The following is a 17417-nucleotide window of genomic DNA, read 5'->3' on the forward strand; positions in this document are numbered from 1 at the left end:
TCTCAAAACTTTTGAGTTGATTTAATAATAGTATTTGAACTCAAATCAATTCAGAATTTGGAGTATATATTTCTGTTAGGCAACAGAACAGTAACCACTATGGAGTTCCTATAAAGACTGGCAGAATTGTCCCATTCCCTGGGCTCGGTTTACTCTGCTCAGACCTGCTGGGAACTGGACTCCGATTAAGGAGTCAGGACTTTACACCGTTAGTGGTTAAGTGGCCTTGACATTTGGACTCTCGTTTGGTTTTCTTCATCCCTTTCTGCTTACCTAGGAGTCAAATGACGGAATTCTTTCTGTGTGACCCATTCAGCCTCCAGACCACCTTCTCTATCAAATCTTTAATGTTTAGATGAGCACATAATATGTACTTGGGAGTCTCCACATCGGATGGAGTGAGTTTTCCTGGGTCTATGTGGGGTGCATATCTTCCCATGAGAAGCTGAGCCCATAAGGTGGGTGTCTTGAGGAAACCAAACGCTGTACAGTGTCTCTGAGTCTCTGTTTTCTTGGGTTGTTTTTTTTTCCCCTCAGGAGAAACTTCAACCCTACATAAGTACTGTTTATTATAATGGAAATTATTCTTAAACTACTTTTCATTGAGGCTACAAATTATTTCACATAATTATGTGAATTTTGACATGTGCATGTGCTTTTTGTGGGTGGATCTTTGCATGTTATCAAAATTCTCTGAAGAAATACCTCTGTGAACACATGTCTACAGGAGCATACACACACAAACCAGCTGGGGCATTTGCTGAAATGTAGTAGCTGGTAAGGGCTGGGGATTATTGATGTTTTTGTGGCATGAAGAACAGTGATAGGTGATGTCAGCTGACTCAATACATGAAAGATCACATTTGTGATCTGAAAGACTCAAAAGGATAACCAACCTGATAGGTTGAAGATAACATCACCTCTCTCATCTGAATGACCATTGTCCCGTGACTGAATGTTAACACTGAGAATGGATAACTGAGACACAAATCAGGCTGCCAGAATTTCAAGTGACCCACCACTCCTGTATTGAAACGTTGAGCCACTCTGCCTCTTCCTGGCAACTGGACATAGCAGCTGTCTCTTAGTCATTTTGAGCTTCCATCAAGGAAGCTTGCCTTTTCCAGTTAGAAGCCTTGTAGAAATCATAGATGCATAAAAAGCTGCAACATAAGGATACCCTAGGAAATCTTTGGAAATTATGTAGCTACAGGCAGGGCCTAGGGATTTGGTATTTTCTTATTGTTTTCTGAAATGAACACTGCTTATGTTCTGTCTGACCAACACTATTTTTCTTGGACTGTTAAGTTAAAGAGTAGAAGGAACCATGAGTGCCTGGATGAGTCACTCAATTGAGCATCCAGCTTCAGCTCAGGTCCTGATCTCACGGTTTGAGCCGTGGGGTTTGAGCCCCACTTTGGGCTCTGTGTTGACAGCTTGGAGCCTGGAGCCTGATTTGTGTTCTGTGTCTCTCTTCCCCTACCCCAATCCCACTCTCTCTCTCAAAAATAAATAAAACATATAATAATAATAATAATAATACAGATAAAAGGAACCGGAAATAGGAAGCTAACTGTCTGAGACCCAATTCAAGTATCTGTCTTATTACTTTAAGATGTCTGCCTTCTCCACTCTGCCTCGGATATCATTATTTTAGGACAAATATAAGGAGCTCTGTCCCAGAAATTGTATCTTAATGCTTCTATCCAATTTCCTTTCACAAATAAGCTTCCATGTTGTCTTTTGTTTGCCTGAAAATTGCACAAACTGATTTTAATACTTTTTGCCAACAATGGAAACAGCACAAAACAAATGATATTTGATAAATATTAAAACATAGCTTATTAGCTGTCACCCGAGGGTGTTACTATGACTCTCTATGCAAGTGCCAGGATGCACTTGCTAATTCACAGTCCTGTTTGGCTTGTCCTAACTCAGGGCATTTGCACTTGTCATTCTTCTCTGCATGGGTCTTTCCCAGACCTTGTCCTGAATGACTGCCACTCTCATTTCTCTTTCTTAGAACCACGTTCTCTGAGCACATGTTTCTAAATCAACTTTTGTTTCTAACAATATTTTCAGATTTATTCAGTTCTTTCATCTTTAGAACTGCACCTACAGTTTAAGGAGGGAAACCTTCTGTATCTGTTTTTGTATTTTTTTTTCCTCTTGAAATCTTTGTAAGCTTTCATTCCTGTATAATTTATCAATCTTCTGGGTCTTGCATCCATATGTCTGAGACCCCACTGCCCCTGGCATTCTGCAGAATGGGTGCTGTGTTAGCAGGCATGAAAACTACAGTAATCTTACTGTCCATTTCCATGACAGCTCCTGGGTGACCAGGTGCATTGTCAGTGAGCAGTGATATTTTTGAAAAGAAGGTTTTGTTTTGTTTTGTTTTCTGAGCTCTAGGTCTCAACAGTGGGCTCAAAATACTCAGCAAACCACATTCTGAACAGATGTGCTATCATCTAGCCTTTGTTATTCCATTGATGGAGCGCAGACAGGGTAGATCTATATCATCCCTAAGAGCCCCAGGATTTTCAGGATGGTACACGGGCATGAGCTTCAGCTCAGTCACCAGCTGCATTACCTCCTAATAAGAGTCAATTTTGAGGCAACCACTGACTTCTCCCTGGTGTTGAAAGTCCTGGATGATATCTTCTTCCAGCAGAAGGCTTCCAGTAGATTCTCCAACTTAAAAGCAGTGGTCAGTGTAGCCACCTGCATGAATTGTCTCAGCTGGGTCCTCTGGATAACTGGCTGCAGCTTCTGCATCAGCACTTGACGTCTCACCTTGCAGTTTTATGTTATGGAGACGACTTCTGTCCTTACTCCCACCAACCATCCTCNTCTAATTAACTCTGCATTTGCCTGAATGTATATAGAAATTAGAGTAGAACTTAGAATCCTGTTGCAATTTGGTAGGACTAACAGATGCTAGAATTAATCAAGAGGATTCTGTTGCCTTTGAACCAGAAAACAGGATTAACATATGGAGGATTGATGCAGTGATCTGGTGTCGAGAATGGAGAGCTCACTGCAGGAGAGATCACTGTGGGGCTATCCTTCCAACGAGCCATGTCAGCCCCTAACCGGACCGCAGGACCTGTCTGCTCTGATATCTTATAAAGAACACGTGAGTTTTTAGATGAGAGGTGTCACTTACTGACCCCAAGCTTTGCATGAAAGTTGTTCATCCTACAGAATGCTGGGCATTGCTTCATAGTTCTCTACTTTTGATAGTAGTATACCTCTCATTTGTATTAATGAAGTGTTTGCTGTAAAAGAAGCATCAGCACATTAGCTCATTGGAATTCTCAATACCACTGTTTTTTTAGTAATTTCTACAGCAAACATGGGGCTCAAACTCATGATCCTGAGGCCGGGAGTCACTTGCTTCCAACTGAGCTAGCCAGGTGTTTCTCAATACTACTATTTAACCCTTTAACCCAGGTTAATAACGCCAACCAGGAAATCAAAATATATCAGCTTATTGGAAAGTTGCCAGGTTATTTCATATTGAGATTTCATTATGATGAAGTAATTATGTGTATTTCTTTTTTAATGGGTCTGAGGACAGAAGGCAGATCCTCATGGGAGCACATTTGATATGTACCACAAATTGAGCTTGAGCTTTCTATATATGCAGCTCCCCCCTCTGTTTTCACTATCTTGTTGACAGTTGTCCCCTAGGTATTGTTCAGCCTAGCCCCCCTTAATCATTTTCTGATATATTAGGATTCTGTGACCTACAAAGATATAGCTGTAGACTTTACCCAGGAAGAATGGGCCCTGATGGATTTATCTCAGAGAACGCTGTACAGAGATGTGATGCTGGAGAACATTAGTCATCTGGTCTCTGTGGGTGAGTCTGTCACCATCCATTCATTCATCCATCCTTACATCCATCTTTTTATTTATTAACCTTGTTCCAGGATAGCTTCCACATATTCTAATACAGCTGTCTGCTCTAACTCATATTCTTTTGTAGCATTTCCAACTACTAGATAAATTTGTATCGTTCTTTCATCATGTGCGTTACATGATAATTTGAATATAGTCTTGGCCACAAGTGTGTATCTACTGTAAGTTTTCCAAGACCCAGAACAATGCTGGTAATACAGTGAATGTTTTTTGAATGAATAAACATCCTGAATATTTTCTGTCCTGGGCAATATGGTGAGGCATGAGCATACTAGAAAATATAACATCTTGTATCACTTTCCACATAAATTCCACGATATATTGTTGTGGAGCTTATGTTCAATGTATTCCTTTGAAAGTAATGTTCACCCCATGTGAGAACATTTCCTTCCTTCTAGATGCAAACACTAAGCCTCTTGCACTCTCGCAGCTTGGGCAAGAACATCAGCAATTAGAGATCTTAGTGTATTGGGTGCAGTGTTTGGCTGAGAACTTTTACCCATGTTTTTAGTTTTCAAGGTGTTATTCTCTGGGCTGTTCTTCAATGCTCACCTTGTTCTTCTTCAGTAGCCTGTACAGTAGAGTTTCAGGCACTGTTCTCGGCAAGAAATTGCAAATTCACATACCATTCTCCATTGATATAGGGTGTCCTTTCTTCAGATCAGATGTGATCTCCCAGTCAGAACACAGAGGGGAGCTGTGGAGGGAAGAAAGAGGACCTCCCCAAGGCTGGAGTCCAGGTGAGCTGCAGACATGTACTCAGTGTGAGAAGAATAGTGAGTAAGCAGGGTCTTACTGATGTCCGTGCAGATTTCCTTGAGTGAACGACAGCTTCAGGAACTGTGAGTGGCCAGTCAGATAACATTCCTCAGATTGTGTCGTTATTTGGCCCATGTCCGTTTCTCTTCATGTACCTGTACTTACATTTGACCTCAGAAAAGCAATGTCCTATCCTCGTTGAAGGTCAAATTTCACATTGTGGTCTTTGTCATGATTTCTGGTCTCTTTCTTTTAGGATTTCCACTCTGATATTCTCTACAACAGCCCATCATTATATTATTTTTTCTCTTAACTTAAACATGGAGTTTTGTCCTAATGATATTATCCAAAATGTATGTCTTCACCAATATTTTCCTCAATTTCACATCATTTGGTCATGTGTGCTTACCTGGTCTCGTGAGCTTTTCAACACTTTAATTCCCTACTCAAGGTGTTCTTAGGTTTATTTCTTTTTTTTTTCTTCAATTATTTTAGGTACGAAAAATAGCCATAATAAGCAAGAAATAATACCTATGCAAGATATCTGCACGAAGGACCCACCTAACTGCTGGACAGTAGTAAGTGTCATGAAGACAAACCTTGCCTATCCGTGTTCAAGGCCTGGGAAGAGCCTAAGTCATCAATTGAGGAGAAGCACATAACAGTTGTTAGAGTTTGCTATAAGTACCTTCTCACAGAATGTGATTGAAAATTTAAATCTGGGGAAGATATTAGCTTGGATTTGAGCTATAACTGTTCTGATAAACGGATAATTACATAAGTATGGTTTATTGGCATGACATATAATGAAATCTTCTAAAACAGTCAGCCCTCCAGTAAAGATGCCACTAAGTGTAAAAATGTTTGTGCATGCTGGAGATGAACACCCCATGTACATGTAAGTGATCTAGGAAAGGTTTTATTTGGAAGGGTCATCCTGGAATTCATAGGTAGAGAACTGGATACATGCATGTTCGGGAGAAGTCCTGTAATAGTCTTGTATCTCTTTCCCAAAAGCAGAAATGTCACCCAAAAGAAGACCTCTCTGTATATAGTGGGTATGAAGTTTTCATTCACACCTACACATTGACTCAACATATCTTAACTCGCACTGGACAGAAACTGTACAAATGCAATGAATGTGGAAAACACTTCACCCGAAATGCCAACCTTCATACCCATAAAATAAGTCACACAGGAGAGAATCCATTTGCTTGTAATCAGTGTGGGAGGCGCTTCAGGTATTATTCCTCTTTAACCAGACATAACCGAATTCATACTGGAGAGAAGCCTTATGAATGTCATCTATGTGGGAAAGCATTTGTTCGTAGTTCCCTGAAACAGCATCAGAGAACTCACACTGGTGAGAAACCATATTCGTGTCAACTATGTGGAAAAGGCTTCGTGACAAAGTCTAATCTTCGAGAACATGAGAGAACTCACAGTGGAGAGAAACCATATAAATGTCATCAGTGTGGAAAAGCCTTTGTTCAAAGCTCTTGTCTTAGAAAACATGAGAGAACTCACAGTGGAGAGAAACCATATAAATGTCATCTATGTGGAAAAGCCTTTGTTACAAGCTCTAATCTTCGAGACCATGAGAGAACTCACACTGGTGAGAAACCATATAAATGTCATCTATGTGGAAAAGCCTTTGTTCAAAGCTCTTGTCTTAGAAAACACGAGAAAACTCACACTGGCGAGAAACCATATAAATGTCATCTCTGTGGAAAATCCTTTGTTCAAAACTCTTATCTTCGAGAACACGAGAGAACTCACACTGGAGAGAAACCATATAAATGTCATCTATGTGGAAAAGCCTTTGTTCGAAGCTCTTGTCTTAGAAGACATGAGAGAATTCACACTGGAGAGGAACCATATAATTGTCATTTATGTGGAAAAGCCTTTGTTACACGCTCTGATTTTAAAAAACACATTAAAACTCACATTGGTGAAAAACCATATACGTGTCATCAGTGTGGAAAAGCTTTTGATCATCGCTCATGTCTTAGAAGACACGAGAAAACTCACACTGGCGAGAAACCATATACATGTCATCTATGTGGAAAAGCTTTTGTTCAAAGCTCTAATCTTCGAAAACATGAGAGAACACACTGGTGAGAAACCATATCAATGTCATCTATTTGAAAAAGCCTTTGTTCAAAGCTCCTGTCTTAGAAACCACGAGAAACTACACTAGACAGAAACCATAAGTATGTCATCTATGTGGAAAAGCCTTTGTTACAAGCTCTGATCTCAGAGACCACTAGGGAACTCACTCTAACTCTAGTGAATGAACATCAAAGTGCCTTCAGCCACAGCACTAATGTGAAACCAGCTAGAGGACTCAGGTGGGGGAAGTTCCATGGCCATATTCATTATGGAAATGCCTTCATTTTTAGCTTCTCCTTACACAACATGAGTGAACTGCATTTGGAGGAACCCTATATTTATAATCAAAGGGGAAGAGACATTAGCTGGCCTCTCATCATAGGGTGCACAAGAAAATCAAGTATGAATAATAATCTAATGTCCTTAACTGGGAAATTACACAGGAAAAACTTTACAGAAGGAGGTCACTCTAGGAGAATAACAGAAAAGTTAATGCTAGAGAACTTATTCATTGTTATATGCCTGGAGAAAACGTTGACTAGTAAAAAAAACTATGGTAGGCATGTGAAGTTTCACACTCTATGTAATAGTGAATGAATAGAAGTCTTCAGAGATTTATAATTCCTTAGTTAACATGTAGTTTCTCGCACTGTATGTATACCATTGCTAAATTCAGATGAAAGGTTACTTTGCATTAGAAATCCCTGACTAGGAAAAACATTTATCAAGATGTCTTAATACAGTTTAGACATTAATTTGTAATTTTACCTAATGACCTATTATTATAAAAATGTAAGGAAGATATATAGGACTATGATATCATCTGGAAATTCTAAATTCAGAATTTTGTAAGGAAGATATATAGGACTATGATATCATCTGGAAATTCTAAATTCAGAATTTTGTAACTGATTTTTTTTTTTTTTTGGAGTAGTACTTGGAACTGCATATGAAGTAAAGTTGTTGCTAAAAAGTCCATGATGTTGGTCAGGACCTATTTTTCATGCAGCAGTAGTAATTATGATGATTGGATTCAACTAAAAAGTATCTTTGAATATTAAAATGAAAAACAAAACACAAGATGATGCGTCATTACTGCATATTGTTAACCATGTATGTGGGTCATAATGATGAATTAAAGATTGTTTCGTAGGTATTGTGACTGAATTCTGTATAAATTTTCATTTTAAAATGCCAGTATTGAGACAGTGGAGGGTATTACATAACCATAAGGGTGTCCATTCAACAAGAGGATATAACATCTGTAAATATTTATGCGCTCAACATAGGAGCACCTACATATATAAAACAAATTTGAACAGATGTAAAGGGAGAGACAGGTATGCAATAGAAGGGGGACATTAATACACACTCTCATCAATGAATGAATCATTTAGACTAAATCAGAAAACATCAACTGTCAGTGACAGATTAGATGAGATGGCCTTCACAGAGGTACACCACACACTTCATCCAAAAGCAGCAGAATAACACAGTCTTCGCAGAATTGTGACATTCTCCAGAATTGGTCATAGTTAGTACCAATGGGTAATTTTTCTCTTATCTAAGCCATGTAATTGTCCCTCTTCCTATCTGAAAACCCCCCTGCTTTCACTCCACAGATGGGACACTTTTCTGGTTACTGCTGGAATCGATGCTTCCCAAACTGCAATTCTTTAATCCTAAACAAACACTCATCTGCCTCTTGTTGCAGCTCTTGTTTTCAGGTTGGCAGAGGGGACAAGAAACGTTTCTTTTCCTTTCTTGGTCAGGCACTACAGAGCGAGGTCTGGCAGAGCTGACTTTGGAAGGAAAACTAACCCTTTTCTGGCTCTCCCAGTCTTCAGAATCCCATCTGCAGCTCCCAAGTATTTATTTTTGAGAGGGAGAGAAAAAGAGAACATAAGCAGGAGAGGGATGGAGACGGGGCAGGGGGCGGAGATCTAAGTAGGCTCTGTGCTGTCCCTGCAGGGCCCAATGGAGGGCTCAAACTCACGAACCATGAGATCATGACCTGAGCCGAAGTCGGTCACCTAACTGACTGACCCATCCAGGTGCCCCTAAAATGGCACATTCTTTGTTATGTTTATTTTACCACAATTATTTAAAAAAATAGAACTACTCTATGATCAGGCAATTGCGCAATTAGGTATTTACCCAAAGGATACAAAAATACAGATTCAGAGGGGGACATGCACCCCGATGTTTATAGCAGTATTCTCAACAATGACCAAGCGATGGAAAGAGCCAAAATGTCCACTGACTGATGAATGGATAAAGACAATGTGGTATATATATATATTGGAATGTTACTTGGTGATCAAAAAGAACCATATCTTGCCATTTGCAACAGCGTGGATGGAACTAGAATGTATGATGCTAAGTGAAATAAGTCAGTCAAGAAAGACAAGTACCACATGCTTTCACTCATATGTAGAACTTAAGAAATAAAACAGATGAACATATGGGAAGGGGGGGAAGAGAAGAGAGGGAAATAAACCACAAGAGACACTTAACAACAGAAAACAAACTAAAAGTTGGTGGAGGAAGGTGGGTTAGATGGGTTGTGGACATTAAGGACGACACCGGTGGGGCGCCTGGGTAGCTCAGCCGGTTAGGTGTCCGACTTTAGCTCGGGTCATGATCTTACGGTCAATGAATACGAGCCTCAAGTTGGGCTCTGTACTGACAGCTCAGAGCCTGGAGCCTGCTTCAGATTCTGTGTTTCCCTCTCTGCCCCTCCGCAACTCACATGCTGTCTCTCTGTTGTCTCTCAAAGATGAATACACATTAAAAAAAAATTAAACAAAAAAAGAGGACACTTGTGATGAGCACTGGGTGTTGGTTGTATGTGACAAATCACTGAATTCTACTCCTGAAACCAATATTGTTATCTAAAATGCAAATTTAAAAAAGAAAAGAAAAAGGAAATAATTTGGCACTACATATTAAAGTAAAACATGTACATACTCTGACCTTCAGTTATACACAACCACAAGAACACACATACTAGGACACACAAACATGGACATTCTTAGCCACAAAGAGACAAAATCTGAAACCAATCTGAATGCCATCAGAAACAGAATGGAGGGGTGCCTGGGGGGCTCAGTCCATTGAGCTCTGACTCTCAATTTTGGCTCAGGTCATGATCCCAGGGTGGTGGGCCCAGCTCTGTGATGAGTGTGGAGCCTGCTTGGGATTCTCTCTCCACCTGTCTCCCAAGTTGCATGTTCTCACTCTCTAAAAACAAAAAACAAAGAAAGCAGAATGGAGACAGGAACTAAGCATATGTATACGTGATGGAATATTCCACAGCAATAAAATAAACTTTTACTTAACATTAAAACTCATAGCTTATTTTAAAAATTGTATCTACACTATGGAAGAATGTCACAGACACAGCACTGAGCCAACAAGAGGGACAAATCAGACTGCACTAGTGCCTCCCACATAAACAGGTGAACCTAGGCAGAGCTGGGCCACATCATTTATGGGTGCATATGTGGGGCACACCACAAGCACCACAATATTGTCACCACCAAATTCAGGACAATAGTTATGGCACGGAGGAACTTAAGAGGGCAGTGCACCTCAGGGCACTTACCGTCTATGCTCTGTTTCTTGACCTGGATGATGGCTCCGTAATTACAATTTTATGATTATATTTTCCACATATAAACAAAATTTCTAACATACAAGGTTATTGTTTGTTTTTTAAAAAGTGGTCTTCCTAAACAAAGTGTTAGAAGTAGGATGGCTTCTACCAGTGAAATCGTAAGGCCTTGGCTGCTTCAACCCTCAAGTATGACAGCAAACCCCCCATACTTGGGGATACAGGGCAATGATGCTCAGAAGGAAGCTCCCATGACCTCAGGCCCTGAGTCAGTCCCAGACTCCGCGGAGCCCACCACATCTGGTCAAACTTCTCGGTCATTTTGTGCATCGCAATCTTGCCTTGGTTGCTCTGCTATGTTTGGCTGCCACCACCCCTGGGAGGGAAAGAAGAAATGTACTTGAGAAAGAAGGGCTGTTCAAGCCGCCTCACCTTCCCTGGGGGGTGATGTCTTGTCTCTAAGGGAGGATGGCAACGCCACAGAATCTAGCCTTGCTGGCTCAGGTCGACACATGCTCTGGCCCCATGTGTTTCATGCTGCAGGGATTCTGTAAGGACCCTCAGCAGCCCAGGCAGATCCTGCCACATTTACAACTCCTGTGACAGATTCTGGATGTGGCACTGGAATCCCCTAGCTGTTTCTTCCTGATAACAATTTTATTGAGATATATTTTACATACCAGACAATCAGCTCACCTAAAATATAAACCTCAGGGGCATCTGTGTGGCTCAGTCGGTGAAGCGTGCAACTCTTGATCTCTTGATCTCGGGGTTGTGAGTTGAGCCCCATGCTGGGTGTAGAGATAACTTTAAAAAAAATAAACTTAAAAAAAAATAATGAAAAAATAAAAATTACAAAACTCTAAACCTCAGTGTTGTTTCGTAGAGTCACAGAGTGGTACAACCATTGCCACAGTCCAAATCCCCATTATCCTACCCTTAGGTGGCCACCTCTCATTCCCCAGCCCCCAGGAACCACTGGGGTGCTTTCCATCTGTGGACCTGACTGTCCTGAACATTTCATGGCCTCTTAGTTCTGGTTTCTCTTACTTAGCACACGTGTCCACCCTATTCCTGTTTATAGCTGAATACTATGCACCCTCTCTGCTTCTAATTTATACGGAAGGAGGGCTCCCAGCCCTCATTCCACATGACTGGTGAGAAATGCACTTCCCATCGTCCTGGGAGAAACACTTGGCACTGTTACCCCCAGGCCTCTATGTGGAGGCTGAAAGCCCAACCGCCCACCTTGGCCCCAGTGATGTCCTGTGTGGACTGGAGCCCCAGGAGGAAGGCTGCGATGGTCAAGCAAGTATAGACGTGCAGCACCCTACAGTTCCCTAGGAAACCAGCTGGCTGGTCAGCATGCTGTCGGAGCAGCTGTACACGGACATGCAGCCGTCTGTCAGGGACCACAGCGCTGCCCTCCATTGAGACCCACCCACAGCAGCTCCCAAGTGTGAAAGTGCTGAGGCTCCAGAAGAGGGTCCTTCCTGATTCTTCTAGCTTCTGGGGGCTCCAAGTATCCCTTGGCTGTGTCGCTTCCATCACTGTCTGTCTTTAAATGGCTTTTCCTCTTCCTACAAGGACATAAGTCACACAGGGCCACCCTAATGACTCCTATTACTTACTTACATCTGCAAAAGTTCTCCTGAATAAGCTCACATCTTGGGGTCCTAGGGTGTACCTCTGGGGGCACAATTTGCCCTTCACTCTGAAATAACAGATACTGGCTCAGAAAAGCAGCAAGTTCTCCTGCTTAAACCCACCCCTAGAAAAGGTCCTACCTGCCCAGTCTCTTCAAATCCCACATGGGCAGGACAGTCAGGCCCCGCAGGCCCATCTGTGAAGGACACACAGAAGTCTGCTTATTTCCCCTTGGCCTGCTGGGTTCAGGTCAGTGTCCCTAGACCTGCACATCCCAGGGTCCAGAGAGCTTCCTCTCCCAAATTCTTTCTGATATGGCAGCTTGAAACTGGCCAGACAGACTCCTCTTGGACTGCACACTTGGCTGGGCCCAGGGCTTCCAGGGGTCTGTGTTTGGTGGGTCCCACAGACAACCCCACGCAAGCCTGCCTGGGGCTTCTGGGGCTCTCAACCACCTGAACACCCTCTAAGGCAGAAGGTACCCGCCCCTACAAAAACGTTTCTGAGCCAACAGTCAATCCCCAAGCTGCTGGCTACCTCCCTGATGGCGCTCCAGGCTCACCAGGAATCCGGGTTCCCAGGCCTGGAGAGACAGAGAGGCCCTGTCTGGCCAAGGCAGTCCATGCTCTTCCAGCTTTACTTTTGCAGGGGGAAAGTAGGCTCATCTATGCAGCACAGAGCTGGGAATCAGGCAGAGGCCTTGGACAGCCAAAGGCCTACCCACAACGCCCTCCACACACTTGTCCTCTCCCAGTCCTTGACTGCCTGCACCTGCACGCCCCATCATGCACGCTAGCCACCCTTTCACCTGTTTTGAGGAAGCCAGGTCTCTCTCTGCCTATGGAGCTCTGCCCACATCCAAACCACCCACATAGCCTCTTGGGCAGTGGGACTCCACCCCTGAGAATTTTTCAGAGGTGGCAGTCCGTCCCCATGCAGCCTGTCTGCCTGCCAGATGGAGTCCCCAGCTTCACCAGAAATCAAGGCCCCCAGGGGTCTTCTGTGGGAGCATACCCCAGCCAGGTGGTGTACTGACAAGGCAGTGCAATTGCTTCTAGCTCAGCCACCAGTGGAGATACGTACGTCCATGTTAGCTAAAGCTTCCAGTGAGACTGATTTCAGGGTCACCCATGACCTGGCATCTTCCCTGTCAAGTCAGCCCAGATTCCTCCACCTTTGCTTCGGGGGTGATACATGCAATTGTCTAGGATGGGGCTTGGATTCTTTAGATGCCACGGGCCACTAAGAGCTTGGTCTCAGGGCTAGGCTCTGCTTATGGCTGTTTCTTTAAGGTCCAGGCCATGCGGGGCTTGTGGCAGCCATGTAGCAGCTATGTGCACTCAGCCCCCATCACTGGCCTCCAAGGCCACCCTGCCAGTCAGGGCCATGCCAGGATGCTGGGATCAGAGAGCCCTCCAGAAGCCTACTCTGGGGCCAGGCTTCTATCTGTGGTCTCCCATCTCAGATCCAAGATTCCCCTCAAGCCTGAGCGGAACTCTGCCCGTGTAGCCAGCCCTCCTGGCTGTAACCAACTCTTCTGGCTGAGCCCCTCTGGGAATGTCAGGCTCGGGCCTGTGCCCCAAACTGCACCACCCAAGGGTGGAGAGGGGTTGGAAAATTATTTCAAAGGTGGCAGCTTCAGGCTGGCACAGACGGATGCCTTTGGAACTGGGTGCCTCATGGATCCCAGGGCTTCTCACACAACCAGTGCTCCCTGATGTCTGTCTTGAGGTCAGAGGGGTCAATCCACAGCCTGCACCAGGGCCCAAACTCTCCCTCCCTCCTATTCGTCTTTTTGGCTCCACACAGTCCCTCAGTCCTGGGCCTCCTATTCATGCTCTGTCAGACATCTCTCATCACAGGTTCCCGATCATCAGGCGCAGCCCAAGGGCGCAGTTGAGCCCCTCACTACTACCTTGCTTTTGTCTGCTGGTAACCTTGTGGGCTGTTGGGCTCATCTTGGTCCCCCAAACCTACATACCACCATGGTCTAGACTGGTTACTCCCTGAAATGCTTTCAAAGCTGGCAGCTTGAAACTGGCCACAGACAGAGCCCTTTTGGACTGGATGCCTGATTGGGCAGAGGGATCCTCTAACACCCAAGGCTCCTGTGGGTCTGTGTTTGGAGGGTCCCTGAGAACACCCCACACCCCCCAGCCTGAACAGAGCTGCCTAGATTCCTCCACCTGTGCCCTCAGGGCGGATATGCTCTGCGGTTCTGATGAATGATTAAGATGAGGTAGCTTTCTCCTGCTCCCAATGGGCCACCCTCAACAGCTGCCTTGTGCCCGTCACTGGCTTTGCTGGGTTTTGTGCTCATGGATGCACAGCACAGCACCTATTCCACCACTTGAGGGCAGTGGGGCCAGTTAAGGCCCTCCAGGCCACCGGTGCCGTTCGCTCTGGAACCACCCCAACACCCTACAGGGCAGAAAGAGCCCTCCTACACCAGAGTGCGTCTTCGGACCCAGTGTGCACTTGAACTCAGTGGCTGCTAATGGCGTGCCTGGCTTACCAGGATTCAAGTCTCCCAGGTGTCATAGTGAAGAATATCCCAGCAGCCACACAGTCCTGTGCAGAAAAGGCAGTCCATACATTTTTAGCAATACATTTTGGGATGAAATGTGTGCCTTTCATATTTCTAACACAGAAATATGAATTAGGGAGATTTGGGGGCCGATACTGAAAAACTTCCACAACATTAACAGTCCCTGTCTATCTGTCCAACCCCCAGGTAGAGGGAGGCCACCCACTGAAAATCTTTCTGAGGCAGCAACCTTCAACTGGCCACAGTCACTCACCCTTTAGACAGGTTACGGGATAGGTTCCCAGGCTTCCCCAACACTCGGAGCTCCCAGGTTCCACCTCTGGCTGGCGCCTGGTCCCGGGGGTGGGCCCCAGCCTGGCAGGGCAAACCCAAGGCCTGTGGGTCTGCCCTAAGGGAGACCAACATGCCCAATTGTGCAGGTAAGGGTTGGAAAAATGCAGATGCTGCCATGAACCCCCAAAGAGTTTCCATCAGTCCCCCAACCTGGCTGGACATTGCCCTGTTCTGGGTTCTGGCTTCTCTGACCTGTCCTACCTGACCCTAAACAGTCACCTGGGAGCTGGCCCCGGATGCCAGGGATGTTCCAGTCCCCTGAAGGTCTTGGCCTAAGCTGTCCACCTGCACAGCCTCCAGGGTGAGGGGGCTGGCACTCTGAATGGCTTTTTGAGGCTTCATCTGATACTGTCAGTCCCTTCGGGGATTGGCTGCCTCTGTGGGGACCGGAGCTTCTTCAGCAGTCAAGGTCTCCCAGGTGTCTCTCCTTGCTGGGCTCCTCAAAGTGCCATTTGGCCAGAAGGAGCAAGTATCCCTTCTCTTCTGAGCTGAATGATTCAGTCACTCTTATTTCTAGCCAGAAAACTTACCCAAGACTTCTATCAATTAGTATAATGCTAAATTAAAACAACCAACCCATCGACTCCAACCTCTCCTTTAGGTTATTCCCACCTAAAGAACACGACTGGTAACCTTCAACAGCTAGAATAAAAGTCAAGACCCTCAACCTAAATTGAGGAGGCTGGGTTATCAGGAGAACTCACCTGATAAGCCCATGAAGTGCGGAGAAGTTAGAGAGGCACAAAAGGCCTGGGCTGGAATCAAGCACCGTACCCTGGTGACTACAACAAGAAATGTGGATGCAAAGTGAACACACCGTTTAGAATCTCTAGAAGAAAGAGTTTTATTCCAACCCAAGTTAGGACAGCTACCCGGGAAACACACTCTTCACAGGGAAGAAAGGGCTTCAGAGAATGAACAGTTTTTACAGGTTTGTACACTTTTTACACCTTACAGCAGCTCAAAAGATTATAAATGAACACATAGGCAGCATTCACGAGTTTTATCGTGATGGAATGCAGGGAGTAGGAGTGTTCAGCGGTATCTCAAGTAAAAGGTTTTCCTTTAGGCTTCAAGCCGCTCATTCACAAAGCAGATGTACAGGTCATGTGTGGTAGAATCAGACTTAGGGTTTGAACAAAGTTTGTATACAGTTATGTTGACCTAGAAAGCAATCTAAAAAGGTTTCCTTTGTGTATTAGCCCTTTAGAAAGTTTTTCTCTCATCAGCACAGCGATGATACCTTTCACATACCAGATTTAATTCCTACCTTCAGGGAGAAAGAGGAGGGTCTGAATTTCCTAGCATAGACTGTCTCTTAGGTAATTCTTATTTACGGGACGCCTGGGTGGCTCAGTTGAGCATCCGACTCTTGATTTCAGCTCAGGTCATGATCTCATGGTTCATGAGCTTGAACCTGCATCAGGCTCTGTGCTGACAGAGTGGAGCCTCTTTGGGATTTCCTCTCTCAATCTCTCTCTCTCTCTCTCTCTCTCTCTCTCCCCCCCCTCCCCCTCTCGCACTCTCTCTCAAAATAAACAAAAAAGTGATTTTTACTTAAAATAATCAACATGTCATTGTGGTACCTTTTGGGACAGGCTGCTCGTAGCCCCCACAATATCTGGCCAGGTCCCGCATCCTCCACTAACCCACAGCTGATGTATGATCGTCATGGACGATCTTCAGCAAGAAACCTATTAGTCATTGTAGTCACAATCCCCCTTATCCCTCCCATCTCTCTTATTTATTTTCTACCCACTGACCCCTGCCTCTGCTCCTCCGCTATAAATTACCAATCGCCAGGCTATATTCAGAGTAGAGTCCAATCTCCCCCTCTGCAATATAAAATCCTATTGTAGAGATAGCCCCCCACACACTGAAAAAAATATCCGTAACTGTGCTTTAACAAACGTCATTGATTTTTTTCTTAAACAATTACACACTTTGAGACAGCTCTGGGAGTCGCCCCAGGAAAACGTGAAGCTGCAACACCGACGACCTAACAACCCAAAGCGATTCTCGGTGGCACCCACGCTTCTCCCCAGGTCCCGGACCCTCAGTCTCCCGGTGAGCACGCCCTGCTCTGGGCCGCGTCCCGCCGACTCTCCGCCACCAGCACAGACCCCGCCTGCCCTGCTCGGCCCACTAACCCGCGCCAAGCGCGGCCGCCGGGGTCCCGCGAGGCCCGCGCCCTCAGCCCAGCGTGTCCAGCCAACGGGGGCTGTGCACACACCTGTCACCCTAACGGGGACACATCGGCGCGTTCAGGGCTCTGAGTCTCACCTGGAACTGCCAGAAAGAGTCACTGTGGGTAGGGAGGCAGCACCCGGCTCCCACGGATTCAAACACCCGCGAGCTGACTTGAACTGTTAGCCGGCCGGCGCGTGGGCCTGAAGGAGGGATGGGGGGCGTGGCCACACCACAAACCGGTCCCGCCCCACGCTGGGCACGTTGAGCACAGCGGGGCTGACGTAC

The 17417-nt window shown here is 45.0% G+C and overlaps 1 protein-coding gene and 1 long non-coding RNA gene across 3 annotated transcripts; one reads left to right on the forward strand and one right to left on the reverse strand.

The window, feature by feature from the left end:
- The first annotated feature begins 2982 nt into the window (after positions 1-2982).
- LOC144238022 (uncharacterized) lies at positions 2983-6890 on the forward strand. Its single transcript, XM_077771778.1, has 5 exons — positions 2983-3139; positions 3742-3868; positions 4572-4667; positions 5182-5264; positions 5704-6890. The coding sequence occupies exons 1-5, from the start codon at positions 3029-3031 to the stop codon at positions 6805-6807; spliced, it is 1521 nt and encodes a 506-aa protein (XP_077627904.1). The 5' UTR covers positions 2983-3028; the 3' UTR covers positions 6808-6890.
- Positions 6891-7668: 778 nt separating this feature from the next.
- On the reverse strand, positions 7669-17416 carry LOC144238033 (uncharacterized). 2 transcript variants are annotated; one of them, XR_013336985.1, is made up of 7 exons: positions 17226-17416; positions 15647-15724; positions 14863-14963; positions 14577-14632; positions 12050-12128; positions 11111-11237; positions 7669-10790 (listed from the first exon to the last, which is right to left on the reverse strand). It is a non-coding gene; the product is annotated as an uncharacterized LOC144238033 (long non-coding RNA). The 2 variants fall into 2 exon arrangements; XR_013336986.1 differs by lacking the exon at positions 14863-14963.
- Position 17417: the final 1 nt, after the last annotated feature.

Source organism: Crocuta crocuta, unplaced genomic scaffold, assembly GCF_008692635.1.
Source record: "Crocuta crocuta isolate KB4526 unplaced genomic scaffold, BGI_CrCroc_1.0 scaffold111, whole genome shotgun sequence".
Taxonomy (NCBI): domain Eukaryota; kingdom Metazoa; phylum Chordata; class Mammalia; order Carnivora; family Hyaenidae; genus Crocuta; species Crocuta crocuta.